Source organism: Hylaeus anthracinus, unplaced genomic scaffold (genome assembly GCF_026225885.1).
Source record: "Hylaeus anthracinus isolate JK02 unplaced genomic scaffold, UHH_iyHylAnth1.0_haploid 0, whole genome shotgun sequence".
NCBI lineage: Eukaryota > Metazoa > Arthropoda > Insecta > Hymenoptera > Colletidae > Hylaeus > Hylaeus anthracinus.
This window is the reverse complement of record NW_026533254.1, coordinates 5487548-5506752: the sequence shown is the minus strand read 5'-3', so window position 1 is coordinate 5506752 and position 19205 is coordinate 5487548. Positions and strand designations below refer to the sequence as shown.

General features: G+C 43.4%; 1 protein-coding gene across 5 annotated transcripts in view; it reads left to right on the top strand.

The window, feature by feature from the left end:
• LOC128895994 (leucine-rich repeat-containing protein 24-like) overlaps positions 1–17631 on the top strand; it is a 311248-nt gene extending 293617 nt beyond the window's left edge. For all 5 annotated transcript variants that reach the window (XM_054159105.1, XM_054159096.1, XM_054159088.1 and 2 more), the window contains 3 exons: positions 6742–7643; positions 9481–10003; positions 15148–17631. In XM_054159105.1, the coding sequence (XP_054015080.1) occupies positions 6753–7643; positions 9481–10003; positions 15148–15986 (2253 nt within the window). In that variant the 5' untranslated portion in view covers positions 6742–6752 and the 3' untranslated portion in view covers positions 15987–17631. The remainder of the gene's footprint in view (positions 1–6741; positions 7644–9480; positions 10004–15147) is intronic.
• The last annotated feature ends 1574 nt before the right edge of the window (positions 17632–19205 follow it).

Below are 19205 nucleotides of genomic sequence, written 5' to 3'. Positions count from 1 at the left end.
AAAGAGAAAAGTAGGGAAGTCCGAGAGATAACAATCTTGGGTCGCGGCATGATCGATGAAGTTTTTATGAAAACACCACGTCGACGGGCAACACGTTGCAGGATGATTTTGATTGATAGAGGACGCACGAATTTGAAATTCCGCCCAAATGGGAAAAACGAGGCCCGTTATCTGATCTTTTTCTGAGCTATGCAAACCGCAAGCGACCAGCTGCGAGGAACGGCACGCACACTCGCACGTAAGGACGTATGTCCACGTCAAACTCCTTCCGACTGTGCACGTCCTAGAACAAGGCACGTAGAAAGTCCCTTCCGGACCGTGTTTCCAAAGGACATCGTTTCCAGTTCGCCTCTTCTCGTTTCTCCATTTACCACACTGCTCCAAACTTCGCCCTCTCTGTGGCTGCGTATACCACTGATTTTAAGCCACTGTGCCGTGAAGACGGCTACCCGTGCTCGAGACCATTCACTTAACCTTTAGGAAGCCCTGGAAGGGAAAAAACTTCTGCTTTGTGTGATAAGCAATATTTCTGATACGAAAAACGATGATTTCCGTCTTGATTCTACCAGTTGAACTTATAAGCAAGGGTACAATTGCAAATCCTGCCTTAGATACCATAAGGACTGCTTTTTAAGTGAATGTACTTCAAGGTTAACAAAGTATTCTAGTACTCAGAGTACAGTATACAGGCATACCTCCTTTTGTGGTGTCTTGTTTTATGGGATTTTTTTGTGTGTGATTTGTTTTGTGCAAGTCTTTTTTTATGCGGTATATGAAAATAATATGATATTGTAGATTTGAATTTAACGAAAGCGAGCATATAACTGCGATTGATTATCAATGAAGGAAAGAGAGCAAACCGATATTAGTTACATACTTACCGACCTTCGAAGTGCGTGCATACACGGAGATGTTTTGACCATTACGATAGAATTAATTTTTAAGTGAGATGATAAATAAATTAATTATTTCTCCTATTTAGATATAGTCTTATGACTTCTATTTTATTTTTAGACATAAGTGCTCCCTTATAATGAATATTCTTTACTGTGACTTTTTTTATGCGGTCCCTATCTACTGCAGAAAAACAAGTTTGACTGTATACTCACATTTAAATTTGATTAGAATCACTAGCAAACGCAAAAGTGCCAATCTGAGGAACCGTTTCATTTGATACAGGAATGACTACATCGCGAAGGTAGTGAAGTACTAATTCCAATGTCACTTGCAATTATCTATTATTTTCCTCTTGCCTTCTAGTACGTGTAATTTCAAAATTAGATACGAGGGTCCTTAATCACGATGCTCAGCGATCTTCCTCCTCCGACACACTTCATGGTCATTGAAATCGGCGAGGTCGTTAACATGGTAAATAATTACCATAAATTTCCCCACTTCGGTAACGACACCGAGGCTGGATGCGGGAGAGGAAGTAGGTACCTACGTGACTTACGAGTTACCACAGCACTCACCTTCGAAAGACATTTCCAGCTTATAAAAAACTACTACCACTAAAGCCTTGGGTCTTATTAGCTGGCACTCCGACGACTTTAAACGCCCTTAGACCTTCGGAACTCTATGTGCCTCATTAGTTCTTCTGCATCCCATTTGCTTATTGGGACCTTTTGCGATTCATTCGAAGCTGCTTGAAAGTGTTCGATATAAATTGTGAAGATCTCTTACCTGATCAGTAAACCTATGGATACGAGCTATCACATTTTGAATTCCCTACAGACGCTAACTCGCGTCTCTGTTGCGTGATAGTTAACCTAAATGGCCACGTAGAAAATGTCCATTGAAGAGAGTGGGTAATTGTATCCACTTGATATAAGTGGCTTACTTAACACTCTTATTTCACCAATTTACTTCTCATATTTCCATGCTGAGCAGCACTTACGTTAACCACATTATGTTCATTCGTGTTGTAACAAAATAAAAACATCGCAGAATATAGAATTCAAAATATAAGACAAATAAAAGTGATGGCTTTTCAAAATTATGTTTGGACGTTACGTTAGGTACATACAATTATACAAAATAATGTACAGTAGTTTACAACAATATTAGTTGTTCATAACAGTTTTCACAATAGTTATAGTTTACTATACAGTGGTTTAGAAAAATTTCAATATGAAAAAATTAAAAATCAAAGGGAGAGTCTTTAACTGAGGAAGCAGACGTCTCAGTGTCTATATTCGTACGACTTCCATTTTAGTAGGTAGTGAAGTACAGTTCTAAAGTTTGACATCCTACTTCTGAAATACCCTGTATATAGCGAGAAGGTATATAAACTCTTTACTTTCGCCTTATGCATATCTAATGTCCTCGTTGGCCGGATATTTACAAGTCAAATGCGAGCGATCGATGCGCGTTAGAGCGATCGGGTGAAACCGACGCGACGCTCGGGGCTTGAAAACGGGGGGAAAAAGCTCGCTGCGGGAATCTCGTGGAGGTGCAGGAGAAAATGGAGACGAAAGCCGCGGGGAGGGGCTGGAATGTAACGCGGAAGAAATGGGTAAGAGAACGCGATGCGATGGGAAAAATGGAACGTACAATGAAGTCCCAGGACCGTAGGGGAGAGTTGCCAAAACCGTCCTTAAGATATTTTATCTGAACGTATATTGTAACATACGTGGTTCGAACGAGCAGTTTATTTACTTTAGGAATGTTTCGGTTTTTAAAGGCCCTCTTCGATACAAATAATTAAAAATATAGAAGTGAGAAGGGATGAGATGTATACAGGGTGAGGCACTTAATACCGGCCACCCGAATAATTCGCTTACATTTAGCAATAGAAGAAAAAGTTATTGGCACCACGTTGCGTGCCCCTCGAAATCATACAACTCTTGTTCGACACTTTTTTCTTCTATTGCTAAAAGTAAACAATTTAAGTGGCCTCTTTTAAGTGCCTCACCTTATATGTATGAACGAGGTGTTCCAAAGTAGTTAGGCTTTTTATAGTACCTTATACATTATTTATTTTTCCTGACAGATCAATTCTTTACCTCTCGTCGCTGTGGAAATGTCATGATTCGTTCCATTTATGTACAATGTATAATAGATTGATGTTGTCTAGCCTGGAAATGTTTAATTTTGGACCATTAGGTTTAATGTTTGAATTGTTAATCTTTAAGCCCTTGTTTATTAGGGATAATTTCATATAAACTAAATGGCTTCAACAAACAACTTTTTTTTTTTTTAAAAAAGGGGGTGTTCCAAAAGAGTTTCAGAACTTTATATCTCTCTAATAAAAAAAAATCTCATTATGTCTTGATTTCGCTCAAAGCATCCGCCAGAAGAATCGTTCCTCCAATTTTCCTACCATAGAGCCTATGGACGCGGACCATGGTTTCTCGTTGCGGGCGGAGACTTCAAAAAGTTCCATGATTCGCGGAGAACGCTTGCACGCGGGGAAAAGTTGTTCGCGAGAGAGCGAGCTCCGAGAGGAGGCGAATCTCGATTTCCTGGTGAAATAAATTCCCACGACCCAACCCATTTATTTCTTCTTCGACGACGCTTGCTTTTCTACGGGGACGAAATTAATCGATCCGACGAGGGTGGGGAGAGGGTTCGAAGATACGGTGCGAGCTTTGACTTTTTCAGGCTGACTCACTGTTATTCCTTTAGGGGTGTCCGCGAGCAGTTCCATTTTCCGGCGGATTTTCGCTTTCGTTTTCGGCTGAATTTACTGGCGACGTTTGCTTAAGATATTCGAGGGTTCCATGGCCTGGGTTCTCGCAGTTGATTGGATTTTCGCTATGAGTAAGGTTGCCAGACATGCCCCTTACCAAGGTAGAGTACTCCATTTATTGAATGATGTCTGTAAAGACCGCAATCTTTCATGTGATCCTCCTATAATTATCGTTACTGCATTTATTTGCACGTTTTTTATTGCAAAGGGAATGCGATCGTTGCACGGGAGACAATTGCGCGTCGTCGCGGCTCTGCGCAACGAGATTTGCATTATCTTCGAATCGCGTTGTTTATTGCGTCCGCGTAATCCACGTGGCCGATTGCGAATGAGAAAACTTGTAAAATACACCCTTAATCGACAGCGATTTGTGTTAGTCAATAATCGGTTCGCCAATGAAATTGAAAGTGTCGCGTTATCGAAGAGAGAAGTTACGCTGAGAAGAATCGTTTCGTCTGGTAGGGATCAGTAGAATAAAATAGATTGCTCGCGACGAGGGGGTACATCGACAATAAGCAATATTACCGCGCTTGTCGCGCTTTCCTTCAAATTCAAAAATAAACTACGTAGCGCGACAAATCAACGTATCCTCGTTATAAATATTTGATAACGGTGTAGCAATACTGATTTACACACAGAGTGACGCGCATCGAGTTTGATAAACGCAGTTTATCGATGGTGTACAAGCGTCAACGGTCAAATTTGTGTAACGTGTCGGTTATATTGATCCCACGAGAATTGACATTATTAGAATGTTGAAGGGCCCTCCTGGTGGAATCGATTTACCCGTCTACATCTTTCCTATCTTGCCTGCTCTACCCATTCTTCATATCGTTCACTCTCGATGGAGTCACAACTGGCGCTTCCTCCGCGTTCTCATTCTTCCTCTTGAAGTTTTGGAATAAATTTAAATAGCAAGAAATATTTTCTTTGAGATGTATTCGAATATCAAGACCAGCCACCAGGAGCATTTAGTCAGACGAAAAAAATTGTGGCAATTATTTAATCGGTAGGAAATTTATTTCACCGTCTATGGGCCAACTTTTTTTTCTGCAGACAACTTGCAAGGTATTTACTTTGATATTTAAAATTGATGGTGTTACCAACCGTAATCAATATTGTTAATGGTCATCAGAGATTATATTTCACGATTAAGACATATACGTCATCTTGTGAGAAAACTAAAATTATTTAGTAAAATGTCGATATATTAGCATATAACCTAAAAGTTATGTGGGTCCATAGAGGGTTAAATAGTCAAGTATGTTAAGACAAACGAAATTAGCAATCTTGCAAAGCAAAGTTACAAAGATCCACCATAGTTGATTAAATTCTATAACAGACTCATGGAGTGTCAACACTTGTTTATTAAGTTCCACGTCACTGTTAAAAACACAATGTGCAATTGCTGATCTAATTGTCAACAGAGACACAACCGCTTTTCTTTGGTAACGTTGATTTAACGAGAGTTCGTAAATCTACCCCACCTTGCTACTCGCTTTATACCAAATAAAATTAAGCCAAGCGAAATACAAAACTACCAGCGTCAACAGTGTTATAATATCGTCGAAGGATATTCCCAGAAGAATCGATTTACTCGTCTATCTTCTTCCACATCCAGCATTTTTAAGTCGATATTCGTCACGGCCGGAAGTACGACCCAGCGTTGTCTACCTCTTCGTCCTATCCTTTCCCAGAGAGTTTTGGAATAAATTCAAATAGTAAGAAACGTCGTCGTCGCCGGCGGTGCTCCAACGTTTCCTTGAGCTCATCGTCTTCCGCGTATTCCATCCCAGCGGGAGGGTACGAAATGAATTGTACCAGCCGCCCTCCAGCCAGGCAAGAGTAATTTGATGCACAACCTCGGACTCCGCGAACCCGACGATAATAAAAGGGGTAAAGTGCGCTCACGGCGTCGTGTTGTATTAATTTAACTTGAGCAACGCTACCGTCGACCGACGACCGCCTAGGCAAGTGCAAGTGGGTCGAGAGGATTGGGGTTTGGGACACCGAAACGATATTAAGTTAAATTGCCAACAGTCCCGCGCTTAAGGTGGTCTCCTGCTTCGAGATTAACGAAACAGGCCAAGAAATATAAAGAAAACGGGCTGGGCGGAGCGGACGTAAAAACACGAAAAAGGAGGAAACCGAGAAGAGGTGGATCGCGCGAAACGAAGATGGCGACGGCTTGGAAGTATCGTGGAAGCTCAGACTTGGCCCGATAACGCGGAAAGTTGAGTTTCCTCTTGTTGATCGTATTGCTCGACCTTATCCCAGCGTCCCGGAAGTAGCGGGCTTTGGGCTCGCCTCGCTAGTTAAAAACGTTTTTTAATTAAATCCGCCGATCCGCCGACTGATTACAGGGAGTCTTGTTCGGTAACGAGCCATCACGCAGAAATACTAATGGACGTTAGTTGCATAGCTGTCCGAGAACAGAGAAACCGTGCGTCGAAGTTATGCCTGCTAAACGTAATATAGAGCTTGTACCTTGCGTATGGACACGGGGGTTTGTTATGCGAGTCTATTCTTGTGGGGTTAACGATACGTGTTGTTATTGGTTTCTGGGTTATGCTCCCTTCGCTGACTTCGATTGACGTTGGTTATTACGGATCTGTTGTTTCAGACTACGCGTTATCGTTCGTTGATGATTGTACGTCCCAGCTCATCTGAGACTTTTTCGAAATTTTCTCTTCCTTTAAGGCGCTAAAACGCACCTTGTCTGTATTTATTATATGATCAGGAGCAATTTTGAATTGGAATGTCGAGATTATAATGACTCTGATTCAGATTTAACACACAAACATATATAATTACTACAGAGTTTTGGATTACATGCACATATAGATAAATATATTAGAACAAGAATAAAATTAAAGGTACAATACCAGTTGCCGATCTTATAGCTATCGGCGGAGTCTACTTGGAGATCTGGTTCCGGGCTCAGCTGTGCGAGGATTTCTTTTCAAAGAAACACTAACTAATTTTTCATACCCACAGCCACGATACGTTCCATCATTCTTCTAATCTCTTCCATCATATTCTGTCAACAGAAATCATCGGGATGGAGCTAATAACAGCGAAACTGTTGCTGTACTCGACGCTGGTGGTGGTGGTGTGCTGGAGCCAGGAGGATTGGACGGCCCAGTGCTCGCCGTCGTGCAAGTGCAGATGGGTTTCAGGCAAGAGAAGCGCCGAATGTGTCAACCAGAATCTCACGCAGGTACCGGGCGGACTTTCCTCGCAGATCCAAAACTTAGATTTGAAGGGGAATCGCATCACGCACCTGATGCACAAAGCGTTCGACCGGGTACACCTGGTGAACCTCCATAAACTGGTGCTGCAGAAATGCGAGATCGAGTCGATCCACACGGACGCGTTCCTCGGGCTGAAGCTCATGATCGAGCTCGATCTTTCGGCGAACAACATCAGAACGCTCTATCCGGGCACGTTCGATGATACGACACGATTGAGGGTGCTGTTGCTGAACGAGAACAAGCTGAAGGTGCTAGAGAACGGGCTGTTCCACGATCTCGTCTTCTTGCAGAAGGTGTCGCTGTCCAAGAATGAGCTAGAAAGGATCGAGGAGAAGGCGTTTCGAAATCTGTCAAAGTTACAGCAGGTGACCTTAGACGGGAACAATCTGAGCACGTTGAAGATGCTTACCTTCGACAAGCTGCCAAATCTGGGCAGCCTCGAGCTGCACAATAATCCTTGGAACTGCAACTGCCGTCTCAAGAGATTTCGCGATTGGACCATGACGCGCAAATTGTATACGAAGCCCACCACGTGCCAGCAGCCGATCCACCTCGCTGGCAAGATGTGGGACGAGATCAACAGCGACGAGTTCGCCTGTAGACCCGAGATATTCACGATCGGGCCGTCTGTGAAGATCGAGGTCGGCAGGGGAAATGTCACTCTCTGGTGCAGAGCGTCTGGTATACCGCGGCCGCAGGTAACTATCGCAATGCCACGTTATATTCAAGTGTGGAGTTCCACCAGGTCATGGTTTGTATGTATAGTTTAATTAAATGATTGGCGTAGTCGTACTAATCCATGTACACTTTTTGTAATATTATTTTAACACTTTAACTGCCAGGATACTTCGAAGAAATCGACAGTTCATTTCAATACTCTCATAATTCCAAATTTCAACCCTCCTCTCCTACGGCCGGGTCAAAAGAGACCGACATATTAGTTTCATCATTAGGTTTTTGTAACTGTGAAGACTGAATTCAGTAAGACTGAAATCAGCCAAAGATTATAAATAAAAATTAATTTGGTTTTAAAAGAGAAGTTTTTTTTTAGTGCGTAATACTCCTACTTGTACATGATAAACGCGTTTTTAGGTGACAAGGTCAGATCCGACCCAGCGTAGGAGAGGAGGGTTAACACTAAACCTACCGACGTTCATTTATAACTATTTCTACTGTAATGGGACACACGACTACACGTTTTGAAGACACTTCTTACAATTAACTACAACAATATTTTACGTGGAACTAAATTGGATAATACATGAAACAATTGTGTATAATTCATATGTTTCATATAAAAACTGAATACAAAAGTTTGAAAACGGTCATTTAACCGCTTGCGCTAAGTTTAGAATCAAAAATGAATGTCTCGCCCCGCACTTTCTTAAAGTTCATACACTCGATAATATCTGCGTCTTTGTATTTTCATTTCTGATCAAAAAATCAATATTCCTTTCTTATGACTTTTGAGAGTAAGTTTTCCTGTAAAACAGAGAACTCTGCCGTAAAAGCAGAGCTACCTTCCGCGAATGTAGATCCGCGAGCATGCGAGTTCGGGTACATACAAGGGGGTGAGCGCTGTATAACTTTACGGGAGGGAAGAAGCACGGTTAAAAAGCGAAGGGAAGTAGAGTGGAAAAGGGAGCGCGCGACGGTGAAGTACATATTGTAAAGGGTGGCGTTGTAAAGCTGGGTAACGTTGACTGCGGTAATCCACAGTAACTTGCGAGCAATTTTGTGTACAATCTGGATGAACGTCGGGAGGTCAGGTCCGTTGAAAAGATTGCGTCGGTTAAATCCACGTTGGGGCAACTTAGCTTGAAAACTTCTAAACGTTCTTAGTCGGGGTACGCGTTGTTCTCCAACCGCGGAATGGAACAGATTCTTTAAACTTTGCTGGCTGCGGATCCATTTTTCCCCCTCCTCTTCTCATTGTAACGGTTTCGCAAAACTCTTTGCGGTCGCATTAAGAAATCTCGTTCTCGTTTCTCCGCGTTGCTTAGAGGAAATATTTGACTACGTTTTTACATCTTTAAGGAGAAAACTGTTGAATAGATCCCGTGGTGGGAGGAATTACGAATTGCTTTTCTTCTTTTCAAATGTAGATTTACAGTAAACAGTGAGTCAAAAAAATTAGTTGCGAATGCAGGTAGCTAGTAGAAGCGTTATTAGTTAAAATAATCTTGAAAACAATTAGGAATGATCGCATTTGACAGTTTTCTTCGAAAAAAATTTCTCGCGTGCATTTCAACTCATTCTGTACATCCAATAATGTATGTATCTTTGAAAGCAACGAGTTTCGTTAAAACCGTGGCACGGGATTCCTTTGATTTAATGAAATTCTTTGATTCCACGGATAATAACGGGCACCTGGGTGTACGGGAGCGTGAGACCCGTCTTTTCAAACTCGTCCTACAAAAGGAAGGTGTAGTCGCGTCAGCTTTTACGCGCGATAACGAAGTTCTTTCGGTTTTCTCTCGTCGCGAAGACCGAAAAATCGAAACAGCTGTTAGAATCGGTGTTTCTCGGTTTCAGCTGTTCTGGATCTACCGTTCGAGGGTCCTGGAGAACCAGACACGACGACACAACGGCGAAAAAGGTTACATCCTGAAGTCGAGCCACGACTGGCTGAACCTCACGATCCCGGACGTCGCGCCCTCTGACAAGGGTGATTACGTCTGTCTGGCGAAAAGTCCTGGCGGAAATACCGAGAAAAACGTGAGCCTGGCTATCGCAGGCGACGCAATAGGCGGCAGGGACAATATAATCAGTCTGCCCCTCGCCCTGGGTTTGGGCGTGACTGCACTGGTGTTGCTGATAGTCACTTTGTCCCTATGCGTGTGTTACTGCAAACGTCGACGGGTCAGGCACGACGAGAAGAGCCTGGAGGCGGCGTCGATGGAGCACCACGGGCTGGGGGAGCAGGAGAAGTCTCTGATCACTACCATAAATCCCGTGGTGAAGCCCCCTAGACGCTACGAGGCGCCGTCCGTGACGTCGCACGGCACCGAGATGACGGAGCTGAATCGTACGTTGCTCGACAACGACTCGGTCTTTGGTCAGTACACAGCCTACATTACTAAACAGTGCGTGGCCAGGTGCTAGCTACTAACTATTTGTTACTTCCGCCGCGCGATTACTGCGAAACGTGGAACGCTAGCGGGACAATCGCCTCTGATAGGGCTTCGATGGTGTGACGTGTGAGATACGCGCGCAAACGTTTCGTGGAAACAAGTATCGTCGATCGGTGTTATCCAGGGTTATCTTTTCGTGGGAGCAATCGAGGCTCGATATGATTTCATATTGACGTTACTTCTGATCACTGTGTGATTGAAAATGACGCTTTAACCTTTAACTGGTGGAACGGGGTTGTTGGCGCGTAGGTAGTCGATCGGGCGACGGTCTACAGATGTCGATCGATGGCATGGATAGACGATATTCTTTATTTGAGCCGTTCACTGCACAAATCGATTAACTCCACTTTTTGAAGAATCTGAAATTTAAGTGTCAAAGCAATTGATATAGTCATAACTTGTTACATTTATGATAACTTTCTTGAATAATAAATAATTTATTTCAGAGGCCATTTTAATCGCATTTCTCAACTTTTTGTTTTATGGAGTAAATCGATTTGTGCAATGAACGGCTCATTTAACCCTTCGATGTAAGATTCATTTATTTATTAATTCTAGTTTTTATTTTATGTCTTAGTTGCGGGAAATGATAATAATACAGGGCAGGTAAAGAACATGAAACAGGAAAAGTGTATCTGAGCTCAGTTGATAATCTCTTAAGAAGATCTATCAATTTACATCATTTTTTAAAAATCAAGCAAACAATTGCGTTCAAAAGAACACCGTTTCAGTAACAGTCTCTTGAAACCTGCAATTGAACGTATAATCACACCGATCACCTATCTATGGCTATCGTTTCGATCACGTTCTACCAGTTGAATGTTGAATCGCAATATACCTCCGAACAAAGCTAGACTTTTACGGCTGTAGGATTAACAATAAGAACATATTCGTGTTAGAAATAAAGGACCTCTCATAACGCTACACTAACGGGTTGCATAATACAAACTTGAAGACTACACTAAGCACGGTGTACATGTACATTTCGCGCGACAAAGTTGTCGGCCTGATACGCAGAGATCAATCAATGGAACGCTAAAAAAAGATCGTTCTCGCTAGACGCGACTCCTTAAACGAGATCCGCTTTGGATACTGTTCTTGCCACGGCCATCAATCTTCCGATCTCTTACGAGAAACGACTCATCGCGACGATCGTTGGATCGGTATCGTCGTCGTCTAACGGATAGAATAGATTAATTGAATTGTAAACGGCAAATGTATTTAAGTTTAAGACAGTCGTATTATCGCGAGCGCGGCTCGGTAATCCCGCAGGCAGACAAACGAGGCGCCATCGATCCTGGGGTTAACAAATATCGACCAAGACTGTTGCAAGATTAACGAGAGCGTGCAACGCGTAATGATATAGAGAGGAGAAAGGCATTTGTCGTCTGTGTCTAGTTGACAGCGAACAGCGTTTTTTCTCTTTCGGGCAATCTCGTTTTCTGTAATGAGAAACGTTGGCCATCGGCTAATTAAAAGATATATACATATATAATAAAGAGAGGCACAAAAGTAGAACTCATCTATTAATTGATTTCTTGTATTGTATCAATACAAATAACATTGATAGTTACAAGTAAGTCTATAGTTAGAGTTTGAAGTATCCGTGTTTCTATTCATGATTTTCTCAAAAATGGAGCAAAAACGAGCAAATCTCTAAAGGACTTTTTTTCTTAGTTTATCAGTGCCCTACATGCTCCCAAAGTGTTAACACTTAAATAAAAATATTTCACAACGCACAAATAGAAACGTAATCGTACATTGGTTTTATACATTATTTAAATAAAATGTTGGCTATCTCTATTCGATTGTCTCGCTCCACATCGCTTCAGTAAAAGATCGTTTTGTTAGATACGTAAATACAAGTGGGGAACATACACAAATCCAAAAAATCAAAACTTTTATAGCTCTGTGCAAGCAGAGTTTATTCTCGATACGAAACCATTTCCCATTTCCGCTATTTTGCAATTTGAGGAGATGAAATCAACCCTTGAAAACAAATGCAGATTTACAGATCGAAAAGCATGCATTTTGTACACACAAAAAGCAGCCGAAACTCTTGTTTAAACTTTGTTCCCGAGGCCTCCCTCCGTTCGGGAGGTATTCCACGAGAAAAGTTCGTGCTATTTCCAGGGGGTTATTTAGCCCCCCTCGAACCTTATAATGGCATCAACGAGAAACGGTTTCGCATTACGAATGATCCACTCTGCGTTGCACGCAACGTTTCAAAAACTTTGCGGAATTTTTTGAGTGCGTGCAATGTTCTTCGCCAGCCTGGTAAGGTATCAAACGATTTCGGAGTGGCGATCGACTCCAAAGCGAGTTAGTGTGTTAATTGGGACGTTAGCTGCTTTCGAGTGTAAATAACGAAAATGAATTAAAGAAAAACAGCTCGAATTACTTGTAGATTGTACGCATAAAATAGCGATTAAAGCGATAAGCCAAAGGAGGGAGGAAGAAGCGCGCGTTACGCGACGTTCGAGTCCGAGTCACTAACAAAGGGGGTAAGAGTAATAATCATTATCGTGCTCCCCTCAGAATTAGCAAGTTGGAGTTTTATCGAGCACGGACAATTCTTTCGTGCGTCTTCCGTGTACACGTGCACACGCAAACTTCCTCCAGCGAGTCTTCGTCTGTGCACTTTCCGAAGATGATAATTGAAATTGTCGAGGATCTCGCATCTGAACAGCTACCTTCCGCGTCTCGACTACCTCTGTGCGCTATGGTACCCCTTTGTGTCTGTCGCGGAAGGCTGGACTCGTGCAACCTTTTCCCCATTGTCCTACTTTCTCTTTTGACTGCTGGTTGAACAGGAGTCGAATACTGGAAAAAAAGAACGTGTGCCACGATAAAAGTTCCACGATTATCGAGCTCTCGTACCGTCTGCCACCGGCGCTCCTAAAGATTTTTTGCACATAGTAGACGGAAGCGCGGACGATAGAGAAAAATAAAAAGGTAAAGGACCTGAGAACTGGTAGAAAGCGAACCTGGAATCAGCACTCCGTCAAAATTGGTTTTTATTTTATTGCTACTCTGCAGCAACGTTCACTCTGGATGCCAGATGCAAAAAATAATGTCGTTGTTTTCGTCGTGAGAGGCTTTTGTATTTTCCACTCGCCTTCCAGTTCGTGTCTTTTCATTTCTATGTTATTAACATCCACTTAGTACTTTCTTCGACGTTAACGTAGTCGATGGTTGCTACGTCGTCTGATGTTAATCATCATATGTAGAATAATCACCTAAAAAGATGGCGCGAGGAGCAAATCGACCAAAGAACTCGCGTATGTTCCAGACCTCTTTTCATCGACGTACAGTACATAGAAACAATTTTGTTCGATTGCCTCGCATAGCTAGAAAGATGTCGTACTAGACAAAGTAGCTCATCGCGCTCTTGAACTTGAACTCGCACTTTAAGTTTGTCTTACTTTCCTATCACACGTCATTCATTTTTCTGTTTTAACGTTCGTCCTTTTTTTTTCGTTTATCTTCTGATAACATCATCCTCCAAGTGGTAGGTCGTATTCGCGAAGGATTCGCAGCATGGAATTCATAGACTTGGCGACCGAGATACGATAAAAACGAGCAAGGGTATCGACGTTCGGCCTGTATTTCCTTTCCTTGACAGATTCGTTACGATGACTCCACGCCAACGTCGTTTAAATTATAAACTCGAGCGTGCATCTCGCAAAACTACGTAAAAGTCGACCTACTTTTCATCCAATGAGACTTTATCTCGACAGACACAATCGATTTACGTGTCTTCGCGATATAAACCCCCTCGACGGGTGTTGTACATTATGTAACGTTTTCTGATACCACTGCGTGATATCTAACGTGGAATCATGCTTGGTATGTCACTTAACAGTAAGAAAGAATTTCGAGATGTAGGACATTGTCATCTTCGAACGTCAGGCTTAGGAAGAAGGAATTCGATACTGATTCAGTTCGGTTCGATTGTTCAAAGTATTTATAGTATTGGCAGACCCAGCGATACAGCTTGAGGTTCCAGAATTACACAATGCTCTTCTAGAGCAGTGCTTAGAGTTTATCGCAACGTAATATAAAGCTCGAAGCTCGCGAGAACAAAATCGAAGGACATTATTATTTTAATAGGGTATTTTCAAAATTTGTGAAACACTAGCAAAAGTCTAATCCTTTTGTGATAATTCCTGCGACCTCAAAACTATATTCATGTCACAAATGCTTGTCCAAGGACCACAGAATATTAATTGACCGGTTAGTCGAATAAGGTGGAGTGTGTTTCGAATGGCGTTCAATCGGTAACCAGAACCTCGTGTACGATCTTATTAAAGTGCTTCAGTCCATCCTCGCACTTCTTAGGAAAGTATCCCTTTGTCCTGGCTATCGCTTTGGCTTTATCGAGTAATATCCTATGTTCCGTAGCCTTTTGGTGGAAACATAGAGCCCGAGTCCCAAAGGACACCTCGAAGCCTCTGTAGCGATCTTCAAGTGTCTGAAATTAATATTGGAGTGCACGAAAGGAACAGAAAGGGAACTTGCGTTTCATACTCTTGCAGAAACAGTTGAGCTCATTACTAAAGCTTCCTAAGTAGATCCAGAGATACAGAGTGTAATTTATTACGTGGGAAACACTTGAAAATTGGATTCAGTTCTGCAAAACAAGAAAATAAGTTGATGTACTCTTTATCATGGCCAAGGCAGGTTAAACAACAGTAGATACGGGATAAACGATAACAATATAAGTCTTTATACAAAAAGATAACTTACTACTGTTATTATTACATAAATAGATAGTCAGCCGTAATCCATCGTAGCCCTCTGCTAACGGAGTTACATCCTAGAAGATGGCGCGAGGAGCAAATCGACCAAAGAACTCGCGTATGTTCCAGGTCTCTTCTCATCGACGCACAGTACATAGAAACAATTTTTTTCGATCGCCTCGCTTAGCTAGGAAAATGTCATACCAGACAGAGTAGCTCACCGCGCTCTTGAACTCGCGCTTTAAGTTTTTCTTTCTTTTCTATCACGCGTCATTCATTTTTCTGTTTTAACGTTCGTCCTTTTTTTTTTGTTTATGTTCTGACAGCTGACGGTATCGGTGGCGGTGTTGGCGGCGGAGTGATCGGCGGCGTCGGCGACGACGAGAGGGAGGAACGAGCTACCCCAGAACTCGAGAGCGGTACCGGCACCTTGTGCCGCGGAGGAGGCGGCAGCTACCGTCAGTATCCTCCTGATCTACTGGCCTTCTCCGGCGGTCGTGGTGCATCGCCGACTAGTCAGGCGTCCACAGCACCGGACAACACGCGTCTTCCGAGTCAGCACGCAACGCCAACCACGGCAGCGTACGGCTCACCCTCTAACCAATTTCCAGCCGCATTCAAGACCCTGCCCCACAACCGTAGCATCACGCCGTACAGTGTCTCGAGCTCCACGATCGCGCCAGTGATGCCTCGTCATGGATACGTCACGATACCACGAAGACCAAGAGCACCCAGCTGGAGCAGCGGACCGCCCACCTCGCCTACGGACGGATTGGAGCCAGTCTACGACAATCTGGGTCTGCGTACCACCGCGGATGGCAGTTCGGTCCTTTCGCTGAACAAGAGTCCCGAACCGTTGTCCTCCATCAGGAGTCGACCCCTGCCGGGAACGCCTAGTTCTCACTACGGCACGATACAACGAAGTACCCCCAACATTTTGACCAGCAGCCCTTTGGATAGAGCTGCACCCGAGGGCGCCGCCGAGTGGCCCACCAAGCTCGCCGACGAGTCCACGGACAGCAATCACGTCCTCGGCCAGCAGCAGCAATCGGGCAGCAACACTCTCGGCAGAAAAGTGCCGCCCAGGCCGCCCCCCAAGCCCAAGAAGAAGTCCACGAACGGGCCATTGTACGAGGACGAGGGCGAGGACGGCACGGAGGTATGATCAGCGCGCGTCGCTCGACGCACTTGAGGCCGCCAGATCGTAGCTGTGTCGAAGAGAAGAGACGCATGACCGCAGTCACAATAAACCGGTAGTGCCTTTCAAGAAGAGACAACCCAACCGCGGGTCGATGTATGATTCGAGCGCGTTTGTTCGCCCTGTCGAAAGTGCTGACGAACGAGGGGTGAGAAGAAGCTTCCACAATGCGGACACGGAGTCCGCATCCGGCGGTGCAAGTTGGCTCGAACCCGCTGACTCGCCGGGAGGAAAACTTTTCGGACGCCTTCGCCGGTCGTTCGTTCCTTTCGTTCCCGTTTCTTCTCCCTCTTTTCGTTCTTTCCCCCATTTTTTTATAATTTATTTCTTTGCGCGCTGTGCCGTGACTTGCTCGCGACATCAAACTATTCGAGTGACTTCTCCATGCGCGAAGGTATCGAACTCGAGGGGATCTTCCGCGAGAAACTCGACGACCAGGTGAAACGTTGCGAGTATACTTGTGCTGTTGTTGTTGTTTTTTTTTTTATAGTTGATAACTTGAAATTTGACAACGGATGTAGAGATCGCACGAAGTACGCGAACTAGTATTAAGGATAGCGTCCCGACAAGGACGTCTTATTTATTGACGTGCTTGCGCATGCCTAACGAAGATCACGTCGAAGCCAACTGGACACTGTGGAAAGAAGCGATGGCGTGATCGGGTACCTCCTAAGCTTATTTCCTACTTTTAGTTTTTATTTGAACTTTTACACTCGACCCGCGCGTACAGCGGAACCTCGATTATTGCGCGGAAGCTCCGTTCGTTGCAATGCTTTGGGGAATGAAAATTTGAGAGAGGTCAGAGGAAAATTGGTAACAACCGTGATCACCATAAGTGGAGTCATCGTCCTCTGAGATGAGTGTCTTCTGTATTATCACAGTTCATCTGTGCAGGCTGTTTAGAAGCATCCTTCTCAGAGGTCAACGACAGCGGAAACATACCTTGACTCTGATTATTGGTTGAATCTAGATCATTGCAAGGATTCTGAGTCCCATTTTTCCGCAACAATTTAGGTTCTACTTTATCAAATGGGAATAATTTTTATCGCGACGCTTGAAGTTTATCGGTCTTTTATCCTCGCGTCCTTCTGAACAACGACGTTTTATTTTCCTTTTTTACCGATAGTTTTACCGTTAGGTCGTCTTTTTTGTTTAACGTAATCGCGTATCGCGCTGGTACATCGCCGCGTCGAACAAGTTGTAACAATCGTTGTAACGACATTGTAATTTGAAAATAATCGATGAACCGTGGAAAATGCATGGTTTGTCGCGGTGAAAGCGAATTGAACGGTGATTACAAACTATTGCTAGCGAATGTACAATGGCGAAAGAGGGTTAAGGGTCATAGAAATATCAATTAGCTGAGGAACAGAGGCACGTAGTGAGCAAGCTGAATGAATCGAAAGATTGGCCTACATTCGCTAGTGAATCGAGTTTGATATAATGCGAATGTAAACATTCACTAGGTCTAGTTTACATTCACTGGCCATCCGCTTTCACCGTGATGGAGACGTTAGTGTAATTATTTCTAGTAAGTTTAAAGAGTACGCATGTAAAGGATATCTCCCGATTGTATTCGTTCTTAATGGTAACGAGTTTTGTGAGAAAGCTCATGGAATTCCGAGGCTTTCGATGATCGCGATGGCGTTTCATTTTGTCGCGCCTAGCACACAATTAACGTTACACTCCGCATTCAAATGTATTTTACCGAATAATATCTCGTCCCTTGGAACACAAGGGCAACGTATTCGTTTCGACGAAAAGGGATCTCAACGTTTGTGCGAATTGCCGAGTTTATTGTAAAAAGAAACCTACGTCGTGCAGCTTGTACATACTGTGTATTATATCTAAGGTATAGTTCGACTTCTGATAACTCGATCGGAGTGGTCTTTCGCGTAACCACACGTCAGTGGTTTTATATTGAGAAAGATACACGAAAGCATGGCAACGAAGCAAGGCTAGAGACGATTGTAGCTAACGATGCGAACCAACAGCTGGCTGGTTCATAGCATCGAGGACGGCCATTGTATACGTAACATATAGGTACAATTTCATCGCGATTTTAACGGGTAATGCGATCCATGTGTAATTGACGAATCGAGTTCGAGCGGACTCGTACCATCGACGGATCAACGCCGCGCGTTCCAAGAGGCGTCACTGGTTAAAGCGATTAATTTTAAATCGAATCATTTTTTTTTTTTTTTATTTTAGTTTAAACTTCGATCGACAGGTGGCATAGTACCCCCAAACGAATTTCTGAAGTTTCGATTATATATTCTTTGCGCGGTTATTGGTTTTTCAGGCAGGGATTTTTGTAACGTCGTTCGGTGATCGATCTCGCTGAAATTTTTCGATCGGAAAGCAAACATGTTCGAGCGACGCAATTTCACCGAGTAGATAGCAACGACGGAAGGATCATTCTTCACCCGCGGAATTTATCGTCCGTAAGCCACGAACTTGTTATACTTTCGTTGCGTTTTATCCCGAGCTTAACGTTGCATTCCCGCCTTTAGCTGGGATTTTGAGATCGATCGTCTACAACTTGTTGCGAGCGGGACCCTCGTACCGTAACACGATATCAGACCAGTCGTATATTACAAATACACATCTGTCTTTCGTTTTATTTTGAGCAAAATTATTGGAGGATTGCGCGTATCAACAATTTTATTCCAATTGTACTGTCTAATGAATACTGTCATTTTAAGATTTAGGTAAGGCAGGCGTTATTAAATTACATGTACATCCTTCATTGGTTAAAATTCAATCGATGCACTGAGTTTGGTCTTCTGCGCTTTCTTTTTCGTTGATGAAAATCTGACGTGTCGAGATTTATCTTACTTTTTTTTCTTAGTGCAACGACACTTTCTCCTGCAACTGACTAAACAGGAGACACAAATCCTTCCACTATGTTGCTCACTCTGAATAGAGAAACAGTTCGAGAGAAAACATACCATTTTTCCAAACAACTCGCGAGCAACGGCGATACCAATCGGTAGCAGCAACAGTTCATCGAAACAGGTCGATTCGTTAACGACGAGTTGTCTTCCCCGACCATCGTAACACACCTAACAGTATTACGCATGAAACTCGAGGACGATGATGCGGTGCTGGTGAGGGGATGCGGAGAAATCGCGACGCAGTCGTGCAACTTCGTTTCCCAGCTTGCACTCGATTATCTAGTGTTAA